The sequence below is a fragment of the Ictalurus furcatus genome, chromosome 21, assembly GCF_023375685.1.
Source record: "Ictalurus furcatus strain D&B chromosome 21, Billie_1.0, whole genome shotgun sequence".
Taxonomy (NCBI): Eukaryota; Metazoa; Chordata; class Actinopteri; order Siluriformes; family Ictaluridae; genus Ictalurus; species Ictalurus furcatus.
The window spans coordinates 3,339,509-3,353,651 of record NC_071275.1 but is presented as its reverse complement, the minus strand read 5'-3'; the positions used below and the strand labels follow the sequence as shown (position 1 = coordinate 3,353,651).

Below are 14,143 nucleotides of genomic sequence, written 5' to 3'. Positions count from 1 at the left end.
GAATGTATACTCAGATTATAAGAACAGTGGCGAAATCCCGTGTAAATAAAAAGGTCTGCATCTAACAGTTACAAACTCCACCAGTCATGAGCAGTAACAAGAGACTAGCACCGACTTCTTGCACCATTCAGTGCTGATGTAAACACACAAGCCACCACCGCGAGCCTTACTGCACAGAGCTGCATTTATGACGGCATGAAACAAGGCGAGCCCTTCTAGCTGAATGGCGGCGTATGGAACTCTGTTGCTGAGTCACGTCTCCATGAAAACAAATACGCAGCAGTCTCTAAACTCACATCGTGTTGCCTGCTGGAGTCGGATGTAGTCGGATTTACTGTCCAGAGAGCAGACATTGGAGAGCAGGATGGACGGGAGAGCCGGCCGACTAGGGTTTGTTTTTAGCCAAGCATGGACCTCGGCCCTTTTGCCGCGCTTCTGCTTCCTCGCAAACCGCTTACGATGTCCCCTCCCTTGGCCACCGGCATCAGCTGACGCCGTAGACTGGGGGCCTAGTCCACGCAACACTCCGAAATCTCGCAGCTTCTCCAGCAGATCACCATGCAGGTTGGTTGTTGTATGATTTCTGTATTTTAACAGTGTCTGGCGATAGTTGACATGAACACCAGTTGCTCCAATGTCCATGTGCTGTAAAAATCGAGCTAAGAGACAAAACTAGCATCATTTTGGATCTGGAGAGGCTGCAGCATGCTACTGCCACACCACTATCTTGGATCAGAATGACGTAACATTTTGGAACCAGGAAGTGGGATTTTATGGGGTGAACACAGACGGAGTGATACATAAACTTCAGCCCCTGTACATCACATGAGCTTGTCACATCCCTCACTAATCACCCTCACCTGTGTCTTGTTATGCCTTATTAACACCCTATTTAAGTTCTGCTGGCTTGTGTTTCTTTGTCTAGCTTTTGTCATTTGATGTTTGTCATGTGCCGAACATGTTATGGATTGTTTCTGGTCTAGAGTCCATGTAGTCTTGTTTTGGTTATTTGTTTTTGCTTCACTTAATTCAATAAAAAGAATTAACTTGCACCCATCTTCAACTATTACTAAATCCTGACATGCTTGGCCAATAAAATTAGTGGACTGGAACTAACTGGCATATAATATTGAACATTCAAGATATTGAACATTTTGTTTCTTTGTTTTAAATTTTCCAAAATTCTAACATGTTCTTCTCTTTCCAACTTTAAATGAAAAAAATTGTGAATGTGGTCTCAGACTTTTGAACCCCAGTGTATAAGCTGATGATATATACAACTATACTTATCAGATTTAGCAGCACAGTCACAAATATTGAAAATCAATAGAAACTTCCTTCGCATAAATTCCAATAAACCAGAAATCCTGGTCTGCTCACGATAAGGTCATAGATTACAAATAACAGAACCATAACCCTGAAGCTAACATTATATCCCATTATGTACAAAGTACCATACCATATGTATTACTAACACCTGCTTATGTTTCACGATTTTCTGTCAAGTATTTTGCAAATGCTTCCAAACACCTCTTTTGACCCTTTTGCCATTGACAGTGGCGATTTCCTCAATCACTGTCACACATGATTTGTCTCATCAAGTGACTGAATGATTATTTCATGAACCGTGTTATGTGTGGCAGAGCTTAACTGGATTAAAAAAACCACACAGTGTCCTGAAGGTTAAGTTTTCAGACATCACAATTGTGAAGCACAGACGTACAGTATTGTGAGAAAGTATATGCCCCATCCTGATTTCTTCTGTTTTTGTGCGTCTCTCATACTGGTTAGTTTTAGATCTTCAAACAAAATACAACATAAAACAAAGGCAACCTGAGTAAACACACAATACAGTTTTTACTTATTAATTTTTTTATTGAAGCAAAAACAAAAAACAAAAACGTTATCCAACACCTGTCACCAACTAACCAACCCTTAAACTTAAAATCTGGTTGTCCCACCTTCAGCAGCAATAATTGCAACGAAATGCTTCCGATAACTGCAGATCATTCTTTCACTTACTTCTAGGACTAGGACTTATTCCGATGCTTTGGATCATTGTCTTGCTGCATAATCCAGTTGTGCTTAAGTTTCAACTTACGGACATTTAATTAAGACCAGACATTCTCCTTTAGAATTTTGTGGTAGAGAGTAGAATTCATGTTTCCCTCAATTATTGCAAGTTGCCCAGGCCCTGAAGCAGCAAAGCATCCCCACACCATCACACTTCCACCACCATGCTTGACCGTAGGTATGATGATCTTTTTGTGGAATTCTGTGTTTGGTTTACACCAGATGTAACGGGACTCCTGTCTTCCAAACAGTTCCACTTTCAACTCATCAATCCATAGAATATTCTTCCAAAAGGTTTGAGGATCATCAAGGCGTCTTTTGGCAAAACTCTGATAAGCCTTAATGTTCTTCTGGGTTAGCAGTGGTTTTCACCTCGCCACACTTCCATGGATGCCATTTTCCCCCAGTGTCTTTCTGATAGTGGAGTCATGAACAGTGACCTTTATTGATGCAAGAGAGGCCTGTAGTTCCTTTAATGTTGCTCTTGGCTCTTTTGTGAATTTCTAGATGAGTAGTAGCTGTGCTCTTGGGGGAAGTTTGGAAGGTAGTTATTAGACCTGGTTGTGTTTAGTCCATCTGAACCCCATTATGAATGCAGTTTCATAGATTTGGGGAATTAGAGACTATGGGGGCAAATACATTTTCACACAGGCCTATTTGGCATTGGATAACTTTTTTGCTTCAATAAATAATATTATAATTTAAAAAACTGTATTTTTTGTGTATTTTTCTGAGTGTTTACTCAGGTTTCCTTTGTTTTCTCTTAGATTTTGTTTTCATTTCTGCAAGAAATTAGTAAGCGTAATACACAAAAACAGAAGAAATCACAGCACTGTAGATCTTATCTGCACATTACAGTTGTCTCTTTCCTGCTGTACAACCCCAACTGGGACAGTATGGAAAATGCAAAAAAAAAAAAAAAAAGAAAAGAAAAAAAAAAAGTCATTTGAAAATTCAATTCACTCTGTACAATATTGAAAACACATTATTTGATGTTTTACTTTGTGAATTTAACTTATTTTTGAAAATATATACTCATTTCTAATCTGATGACTGCAACACACTCCAAAAAAAGTTGGGACAGTCGACTGTTTACCACTGTGTGACATCACCTTTTCTTTTAATAACACGTATTAAGCGTTTGGGCGCTGAAGACACCAGTTGGTTAAGTTTAGCAAACGGAATTTCATTCATTATATATTTCTTCTGCTGCATTTTTGTTTCAATACACGTCAAAGTACATTTAAAAATCACTCCTCTTTTTATTTGCATTTTCTATAATGTCCCAACTTTTTTGGAATTGGGGTTGTACCTGTAGATGCTTTACTTCTGGTTACTTTTTTGTTTTAATGAATACACAATTTTGGGCAAACTAAGGGATTTTTTTCATATTTAAAATACTCAGTAAGAGAGTTACAATCTACAATTACATTATATTATTATAGATGATTTGCTAGTTGTAGGTTGTTTTGGTAACTGTGTCTTTATAGCTATGTATTTGCCAAAGTGTATGACCATCCATCCATTTTCTATACTGCTTATCCTTCAGGGTCATTGGGAACCTGGAGCCTATCCCAGGGAGCATCGGGCAATAGGCAGGGTACACATTCACACACCCATTGATACACTACAGACACTTTGGACATGCCAATTAGCCTACCACGCATGTCTTTGGGGGGTGAGGAAACTGGAGTACCCGGAGGAAACCCCCACAGCACGGGGAAAACATGCAAACTCCGTACACAGCGTGCAGCGGCGGGAATCAAAACCCCAACCCTGAACGTGCTAACCACTAAGCCACTGTGTGCCCGAGTGTATGACCAAATACTGTATATTAGAACTACAAGCACAATGAACAGATGTTTAAACATGACTTTAAATTTGTTTCACTACTTTGCACAACAGACACTGCATGCCATTTAAAAAGAATTTAGCACAATTTTTTAACACAATTTCTGTGAACAATGTTATGCCATTTGGACATGTGCACTTGTGTATGAGGAAGGGCTCAGAGTGGACATGGATTGAGAATCCACTGGTGCTCAAAATAGCATATACTGCACATTTCATAAAGTATACAAATGCATTGTTTTTCTATTTTTCTTACCTCTGTCAACATGGTTAGACCCAAAATAAAAGAAGCCACAGACATCCCTAGGATCAGGAGCTCTCGACGGAATCCCACTCTGAAGGTTTTGGGGTACATGTCCACCACGGCAGTCACAAGACTCTCTACACACACAAACTACACAACAATATAAATATTTAATGCCATTCTTCATTCGATTATAAGTATATGCATGCTTATGCAGTTACTAGATTTTTTGTTTTTAGCCAAAATCTGTGTCATTTAAATATTACTTTTGATAAGTAGCTTTTCCATGCTACAGTATCGTTTCATTTTTAATTAAAAAAAAAAAAAAAAAAAAAAATCAATGTGTTGTTTTGACCCAAATAGAACATAATGGTAGGAAATACAATACTGAAGGGAGATAATATAACTATGTTACCAATTATAAATACAATACATTATATATACAAAGCTAGATTATATTTATTATCTGATTTAATTTCATTTTAACTGGTGGAGAGTTTTATTACTTGACTGTCCAGGCCGAGGAAGATGAGCATCATGAAGAAGAGGCATGCCCACAGAGGAGACCATGGCATCATGGTCACGGCTTTTGGATATGCAATAAAAGCCAGACCTGGTCCTGAAATGGATGATAAGAAAATATGCGTGGTCCGTACTGAAATGGTCATGACTATGCCCTACCTTCTGCAAAGTCTGTGCCCTCCACAGTGAGAAGTGTATAGTGTAATTCTAAGCTAATAACAGTATTCAGCAACATCAGTATTTAATACGACCACAGAATTACTTTATGTACAGTATGAGCTGGATTTAAAGACTGTTTCATGAATTTGTCGACACATATAATCTTGACCATAAGTGTACTTTTGTCCAGAGATGTTCACTGTGGCCAGACATTATTAAATCCAATATTAAATCCAGTGCAGCTGTATGGCAATTTGTTGTACTCATGCTATTAACCCTGAATTTCATGTTTTGAGCAATGTAAATATATACAGAAACTATAAACTGCAGTGGTGGCTCTGTGGTTAGCCTCCGGTTTACTGATCAGAAGGTTGTGGTTCAAGCCACTATTGGTGCTTATTCAAGGCCATATCTGCTCTAGGGGCATTGTAAAGGTCTTTAACTCTACTGCATGTATACATGACATATAAAGACTTTCTTTCTTTCTTTTTTTAATTCCACATTTTCTACTCAATTTTTTTCTTGCTTTATCAGTCACATTTTTATTCTCCCCCTTTTAGACTTAAAAAGAAAGGAAGAAAAATCCACCCTGAAACAATATGTTTACATTGATATATCTGAGGTGCTTAGTAATGCTGGTGCTAATTTTTAGTTGATGCTGTAGTTAGCATGTTGTGTGACTCTGTAGCTTAAGTTACAGTGGTGTTTAATATGAGAATTTCATTCTCAAACAAACTAAAGTGATAATGGTCAGATTATGATAACCTTCACGATGGTGTTGATGACAGTATTAGAATGAAAGTCAAAGCTTTGAAAGCTGATCTGTTTGAGCAATATGTACAGATGATGAGGGCGGAGGACTGGACAGAGTAAAGGACTAAAGCGCTGCTGCGTTGCTCTGTTTAGGTAGAGATAAATTCCCACTGGTGCAAGTATCAACAGTTACTTGAAAGCATTGTGGTCCGAAAAGCAAAAGGAAACTAGAACAACTTGCTGATAAAAGGTTCAACTCCCAAAAAAATCAACTCTGAATTTAATCATAAAGTAGATCGATTATAAAGACTGATATGATAAGTCATTCTAGGTGGACTTTTGCTTTAACAAGTGCTTGTTATAAAAGGAGGTGGTGTAGACACTATATGTAGAGGCACAATATGTATACACTGCAAACTAAAAACAGCATGTATGTCCTAGAAGGCAACAACGGTACTCACATTTTATTTGGTGTTTACTGCACGAGTCCCTGGTAAACTAAGTATTGCTAAGATAAGAAATATAATGTCACTACATGATGCGGAAAAATGAGTTCATGCTTTCGTCACCTCTAAGTTGGATTATTATAATGTCTTACTGTCTGGATGTTCCAGTAGGAGCATAAAGAAACTCCAGTTAGTCCAGAATGGAACTGCAAGAGTCCTTACTAGAACCAGAACATTTGACCACATCACCCCGATCTTATCCACACTGCATAGGCTCCCAGTAAAATTTCACATTGATTATAAAATACTACTATTGACTTATAAAGCAATGAATAGCCACAGTACCTGAGCAAACTTTTGGTCTTTTATGATCCGCCACGCCTACTTCGATCAAAAGGTGCAGGCTATTTGTTGGTACCTTGAAAAGTGAAGACTACAGCAGGGGGAAGAGCTTTCTCTTACAAAACCCCACAGTTATGGAATAGCCTTCCAATTAGTGTTCGGGACTCAGACACAGTCTCAGTGTTTAAGTCCAGGCTGAAAACATATTTGTTTAGTTAAGCTTTTGGTGAATAGTTTTTTTCTTAGGTAAAGGAGCAGATCTAGAGGGCTCAGAGACATAAAGTGTTGTGGTGAACTGGGATGTTTGGATGCTGTTGTCCCCCCCCCCACTTCCACACTCACACACATTCACCCAGGTTTGTTGATGGTGGAGTGGCTATCTGCCTTATGTCCCAAGGCACCCTCATATCTGTGTTACCTTCTGGCTCTCCCTTTTAGTTATGCTATCATAGCTAGTCTTGCCAGAGTACCTGCTTGCACTCATGCATTGTCCTTAACCTTTATGGGACAATAAGCATACCTAATAATCTCTCCCTCTCTTTCCTTCTCTCTCCATCTCTCTTTCTGTTGAGCTACACATGATATTTCTGAGATACCAGTGATCCTCACCCCTTCTGCTCTTCAGACCTGCCTGATCCTGACGCAGTACTTCTAGTTGGAGTTCTCATAAATTGGAAGTCACATGCTGCTGCTGAGGATGACCCAACATGGTGCAGCCTAAAGATCACTGAGATTACTGAGGATGGCAGCACTTAAAAACCATAAGATGGCTTTGAACCTCAATTCATATGAACGGTTATGCTATGATAACTTTACGACTGCAATTGCCACAAACAGTTTTGCACTGTCTCCATCAGTGATCAGTGGAGAAGTTCAACAAAACAGGCTTCATGTAAAAACTGTAATGAATTTTTCTGGTTGCACAACTGCACTATTTGACCATGTATTATTAGCACATTTATAGAAGAGATTTACTTATGTATAATTGCACTATCTGTTGTTACCCATATGAGGATGGTTTCCCTTTTGAGTCTGGTTCCTCTCAAGGTTTCTTCCTCATATCGTCTCAGGGAGTTTTTCCTTGCCACAGTCGCCTCTGGCTTGCTCATTAGGGATAAATTCATAGGGATCAATTCATACATTTAAAATCTGAATATCCTGAATTTATATATTTCTGTAAAGCTGCTTTGAGACAATGTCCATTGTTAAATGCACTATACAAAAAACCTGAATTGAAATGAAGTAAACTGTATAATGCATCAGCGTGGGTCCAGTGAATAACTAAAAAGCTGGCCACATTGCATTTTTTGTCTGAACTGTCCCTTTAGCCTTAAAAGTTGTAGCTGTTGACAATTGTTAACTTTAGCTGGTGTTTGGTGGGTGTTCTGTTGCACTATGGTTACGTCGCATCATCCAGGTGGATGCTACACACTGGTGGTGTGGACATTTCCCCCCATACAATGTATTATTATTATTGCTGCTGTTGTTGTTGTTATTAATTAAATGACAGATACCAACAGATGTCTAACAACAGATGTACTATTACCCTATTTCCAGAATAATATGAACCTTACTATTAAATATTATTATGAAAATATAGCATAATAGGGTATATAGTACTAACAGAATAGTTATACTTGAAGTACACACACCCACTTCAGAATCCCTGCATAATTCATACACCCGTGACATTTTCCACATTCAGCTCACTTCAGTTTCATGAACCTGGGATCTATTTTTTAGTAAGGATGCAGCTATACCATTGTTTTTCCAGAATGAGTATGAGCACATGGTTTTTGGATGAATATGAATAACATTCTGAGTATTAATCAAGCAGGAGTGTCATGAAATGGAAAAAGAGATAGTAACATGCTTTCTAGATGATAAATATACTGTACATCCTACACACTACATCCACGATATGGCCAAAATTATGAGGACACCTGACCATCACACCCATATGTGGTTCTTCTCCAAACTGTTGCACCAAAGGTTGAAGCACACAGTTGTGTGGCCAAACAGGGCCAAACCTGTTCTAGCATAACAATGCCCCTGTGCACAAAACAAGCTCCATGAAGATATGGTTTGCCAATGTTAGAGTGGAAGAACTAGCTTGTACTGAGCCCTGACCTCAACCCCAGTGAACACCTTCGGGATGAACTGTAAAGCTCACTGCATGCTAGACCTCCTCAGTGCCTGACTTCACTAATGTTCTTGTGGCTCAATGGACAAATCACCACAACACCTCTCCAAAATCCAGACGTGCTGTTATGAGAGCGTCTCCAAATCTTTCAGGGGCAGAAACGGTTTTAATTTCGCAACCGATCTCAGATGAAAGAAACTGCCGTTTACAGCTGTACTGATTTGTTTCTCAAAATTTAGTGAAAAAACAAATTTAACCCCAAGATTTCTTACATGTGGTTGAACACTGGCCAAAACAGAGCCTAAATGGAGACCTGCAGGGGCCTAAAATCAGAATTTCACTTTTGCTTTCGTTTAATTGCAGAAAATTATTTGCCATGCAACATTTAATTTCCTCAAGACAGTCGCAAAGCACTTCCAAAGGATAACTACTGTCAGTTTTAACTGGTAGATAAAATTGTGTATCATCAGCATAGCAGTGGTAGGAGATCTTATATTTCTTAAAAATAGCACCCAAGGGGAGCATATAAAGTGAAAAAAGAAGAGGGCCTAAAATGGACCCTTGGTGCACACCGCATAATAGAGGAGCCGCCGAAGAAAAAAAACTTCCCAATGCTCACTGAGAAGGTTCTGTCTTTGAGGTAAGGGGCCAACCACTTCAGGCCGACACCCTGAATACCCACCACATTTTCCAACCGATGTAACAGAATACTATAATCAATTGTATCGAATACAGCGCTTAAATCCAACAACACAAGCACAACATGTGATCTAGTATCGAAAGCTTGCAACAGGTCATTACTGACCTGATGCAGTATAGATACTGTGAGCCAGTGTGGTCAAATATAGCCTAATCGATTAAATGTAGTCGTGTCTATTGGGGTTGCCAGACCATGTCTCCGAAGTAGAGTTTTGTTTTAATCCATCTGGGTTCAAATAATCTGGAAACAATTGACATTGTGCTGATATCATTTAGTTTGTTTAGTCCGCCACAGTTTAAGACAGTTTGTCGAGAGTCAATCTGGCAACCCTGATTTCATATAGTATCATCTCCACTAGTGCACATGTGCTTTAAACCACTCTTATTTGGTTTGACAGCATGTGGTGTCTTAAATATTAGTTGAATTATAATAAATGCAATTGTAATTGTTTTACCAGAGAGACAGCATTGCCTGACTTTCCCCTTAACTCAAGCCCTGTTTGCCTTAAAGCAAAACAGGTCTGAGGTGGCATTGGAATGATGGATCTTTGCTCCTGGCAGTCACACTCACCTGATTCAGCCACAGCTTCAATCGGCACGTTCTGTTCATAAGCCATGAAACCTAATACAGAGAAGATGGCGAATCCTGCCACAAAACTCGTGCCACTATTCAAGCAGCATAGCATGATACAGTCCCTGGAACACAAACACATTACTGTAACTTGAACCTAGTCTCATGCGAAATTCAAAGAATTGTTAGCATCAGGCAGAAGTGATTCAGAGGATGTGATTTTTTTCCCCCCATTTATGGCCTTTTTTAAACCAGTGGTAACTGATACTAAACTGGAGCCTCTAATCTTCCCTTGTGTGTTAGCTACATTCACTTCATATCTCTAGTAAAAAATCAAAAAGTTCACCACTTTTGAGATACATTTGAGGTTTTGGGGAAATTGTCAATTCATCAAATGTCAATTTCATCTATAGCCAAACTGTTAATTTAATTTTTATAATATTTAACCTGGCATTGCAACAGCTATGCAAGATTAGAATTATTCTTAATGAATATATTAAATATTTATTATGACTTCTCAAATTAGTTACACTGTATTTCATTGAATGTAAATTGAACAAGTATGTACCGTGCTGTGAAAAAATATTTGCCATACTAAATTGTTTTAGAAATCAAAACAAAATCTAAGATAAAAGAAAGGAAACCTGAGTAAACACAGAATAAAGTTTTTAAATAATAGTTACAGTGGGGGAAATAAGTAATAAACGCGTCAACATTTTTTTTTTTCAGTAAATATATTTCCAATGAGGTTATACACATGAAATTTTCACCAGACATCGGTATTAACTCAAGAAATCCGGAAATATAAAGAATTCACAACATTAAAGTCCATAAATAAAGTTATGTGTAATAAAGTGGAATGACACGGGAAAAAAGTATTGAACACGCTAAAAAAAAGCAGTTCTCCAAGGCAAGGTAAGGCAAGGAACCAGCTGAAATCCATAAGTAATTATCTATCTGTGCAAATGAATATCAGCTGGGTTAGTAAATTGATGGTCTATAGAAAGGCTTTTCGTTACCGAGGTGTCACACAAGAAACATTTCATGATGGGTAAAAGCAAAGAGCTCTCCCAAGACCTTGAATTTCTTGAGTTAATACCAAAATCTGGTGAACATTTCATGTGAATAGCCTCATTGAAAATGTATTTACTGAAAAAAAAAATTGACGTGTTCAATACTTATTTCCCCCACTGTATTTATTGAAGCAAAATTGACTGAAATACATCAGTCTGGGAAGGGTTACAAAGCTATTTCAAAGGCTATAGGACTCCAAAGAACCACAATGAGAGCAGTTATCTCCGAATGGAAAAACTCTGTACAGTAGTAAACCTTCCCAGAAGTGGCTGATCTTCAAAAATTCCTCCAAGAGCACAGGAAGAATAAAAAGTTATGCAACACCTATCACCAATATGAAAAACTAATTGCCCCCATAAGCTTAAAATCTGTTTGAGCCACATTTAGCAGCAATAACTGCATCCAAATGCTTCCAATAACTGGAGATCAACCTTTCACTTACTTCTAAGACTAGGACTTACTCTTATGCTATGGATCATTGTCTTGCTGCATAATCCAGTTGTGCTTGAGTTGCTTGTAGAGAGCAAAATTCAAGTTGCGCAGACCTGAAGCAGCAAAGCATCCCCACACCATCACACTGTCCCCACCATGCTTGACCGTAGGTATGATGTTCTTTTTGTGAAAGAACACAAATGAATCTGTATTTGGTGTACGCCAGATGCAACGGTACCCCTGTCTTCCAAACCGTTCACTTTGAACTCATCAATCCACAAAATATTCTCCCAAAAGGTTTGAGGATCATCAAGGTGTGTTTTGGCAAAATTCAGATGAGCCTTAATGTTCTTCTGGGTTAGCAGTGGTTTTCACCTCGCCACACTTCCATGGACGGCATTTTTGCCCAGTGTCTTTCTGATAGTGGAGTCATGAACCTTTCATGATGCAAGCAAGGCCTCTAGTTCCTTTGATGTTGTCCTTGGCTCTTTTGTGACTTGCTGAATAAGGAAGGGAAGGTTCACGACTCTGCCGAGTTTTTCCATTTGGTGATAATGGCTCTCACTGTGGTCCTTTGGAGTACCAGAGAATTAAATATTGCTTTGTATCCCTTCCCAGACTGATACACAGTACTGTGCAAAAGTCTTAGGCACATGCAAAGAAATACTATAGAGCAAAGATGACTTCAAAAATAATTAAATTAAATGATTCTCCATAAAAAATACTATAAAGAACAGTTAACATTAATAAATGAAACAAATGCAATATTTGGTTCTATAACCCTTTGCTTTAAAAAAGAAAAAAAAAAAAGAAAAAAAAAAGAAGGTAGAATGAGTGCAGTTTTATAATGAAATGAGCTGTAAGTGTTATTGAGCATCATGCAGAACCAGCCACGGTTCTTCTGGAGACTTTGACTGTCGTACTCGCTTCTTATTTTTGCAGCCAAACCCAGCAGCCTTCATTATGATTTTCGTCTGAAAAGTGTCTCTTACCTCTTAATATGCTGGTTTCATTACAGACATATAAATTTACTGACATTTTTCCATAACATTTAATTTTATGCTGGAAAACTAATGTTTGGAAATCTAAAATGTTTTTGTACTGACTCGATAATGTATAAGTCATAAATTTAAAAATCTAGAACAAAGTTTGTACTAAAAAAATGCACAGTACTGTATTTCAATCACATTCTTCATCATCATTTCTGGAATTTCTTTCAACTTTGGCATAGTGTGTTACTGGGTAAGACTTTTTAACAAAATTCATGCTGTTGTAAAAGTTCTATTTAAGTGTTGATGTGATTGAACAGGGTTTGCAGTAATCAGGCCTGGTTGTGTCTAGTCCAGCTGAACCCCATTATCAATGCAGTTTCATAGATTTGGGGAATTAGTAACTACGGGGGCAAATACATTTTCACACAGGCCCAGTTGGCATTGTATAACGTTTTTGCTTCAATAAATAACATTATCATTTAAATACTGTGTTTGTGTTTACTCTGGTTGCCTTTGTTTTATCTTAGGTTTTGTTTTAAATTTCTAAAACAATTTAGTATGAGATATACACACAAACAGAACATATCAGGATGGGGCGAATACTTTTTCACAGCACTGTATTGTGCAGCCCTACAATGAGGGGTCTTTGTTATTGTTGTTGTTTTTACAAATTGAAAGCTTACCTGTAACAGTTGTTATTATAACTGTTATAGCTCCCGAGAGCAGTCAGACATCCCAGACAGATGGCATATGAGAAGAAGATCTGAGTTCCAGCATCCACCCACACCTAAGGAAAGGATTACATTTACATTTAATAACATTTACATTTAATAACAGGAATAACACACGTTGGACTTCCCTGAATGGTGTTATTTTGCTTATACCACAGAAATTTGAAAAACCTATTAAATCTGTGAAATATGGACAGTTTACATTATAGTTCCATTTAATGTTATTGAAAATCCATGAGACAAGTTCCTGTTATAGCTTACATTATAACAGCTATAAGCAGTCATGTGCTCACCAGCCTCACTTTTTTTCCTTTCTCAAAGTTAGAGACCAAAAAAAAAAAAAAAAAAACCAGTAGCTTGTCATGTGACTAACAAACAAAAAATTGCAAACTTCTTTAGTCCTGTAGGAGACTCCTTCCATAAAGGTTAAATAAGTAAACCTCACAACAATAATTATAAGTTTTTCTTTGTTAAAGAGCAACACATTTCTGTTTATTATTATCCTTAGATTATGTAGTGTCTTCTACTTAATGAGCAGTTACTATGTGAATAATAACATATTACAACTACGGCATTAATTTAAACCTATAATTTATGCTAGAGCTAGAAGCACTGTCAGAGCTGTTTTGTTGTAGTCAGAGGCAAAGCAGTTGCTCTTTAAAATGTAATCGCTGGTAAACTGCTATTGTTTTATTTAGGAACAATATAGAAAAATAACTTCAGAGTGGTAAGAGACGCCAGTAACACCCACCCCATTGCTGATTACCTCTGTCCTGTCTTATTCCTTGCATCATACATGACTGCCTTTGATGGTTAAGATAATTAAGATCTACACATATGTATTTCCCGACAGAACCTGATACAGTTCTGCTTGCTATGCCATGAAATTTTAAAATACAGATGGCAAGTAGGTCTGCGGTACTTGTATTGCTGTTGGCCCCTTCAGCAGCTCTGGCCTGGATTCTGCCTCACTTGGATAAAAGTAACCAATCAGTTTTCCACTGACATGCACCTAAATTATTTTTAAAAGTGCCCCATACTTTTTATCTTATCTACAGACTTTATTGGGCCTGAATTGGAGTTATTCTCTTTCTATGTAAGGACGGTGTAA

General features: G+C 37.8%; 1 protein-coding gene across 1 annotated transcript in view; it reads right to left on the bottom strand.

Annotated features, from left to right (window-relative positions):
* slc6a11b (solute carrier family 6 member 11b) overlaps positions 1–14,143 on the bottom strand; it is a 44,435-nt gene that overhangs the window by 15,855 nt on the left and 14,437 nt on the right. Inside the window, exons 7-10 of the mRNA XM_053652415.1 lie at positions 12,985–13,088; positions 9,804–9,928; positions 4,675–4,787; positions 4,181–4,318 (exon numbers count right to left, since the gene is read on the bottom strand). Coding sequence (XP_053508390.1) covers positions 4,181–4,318; positions 4,675–4,787; positions 9,804–9,928; positions 12,985–13,088 — 480 coding nt within the window. The remainder of the gene's footprint in view (positions 1–4,180; positions 4,319–4,674; positions 4,788–9,803; positions 9,929–12,984; positions 13,089–14,143) is intronic.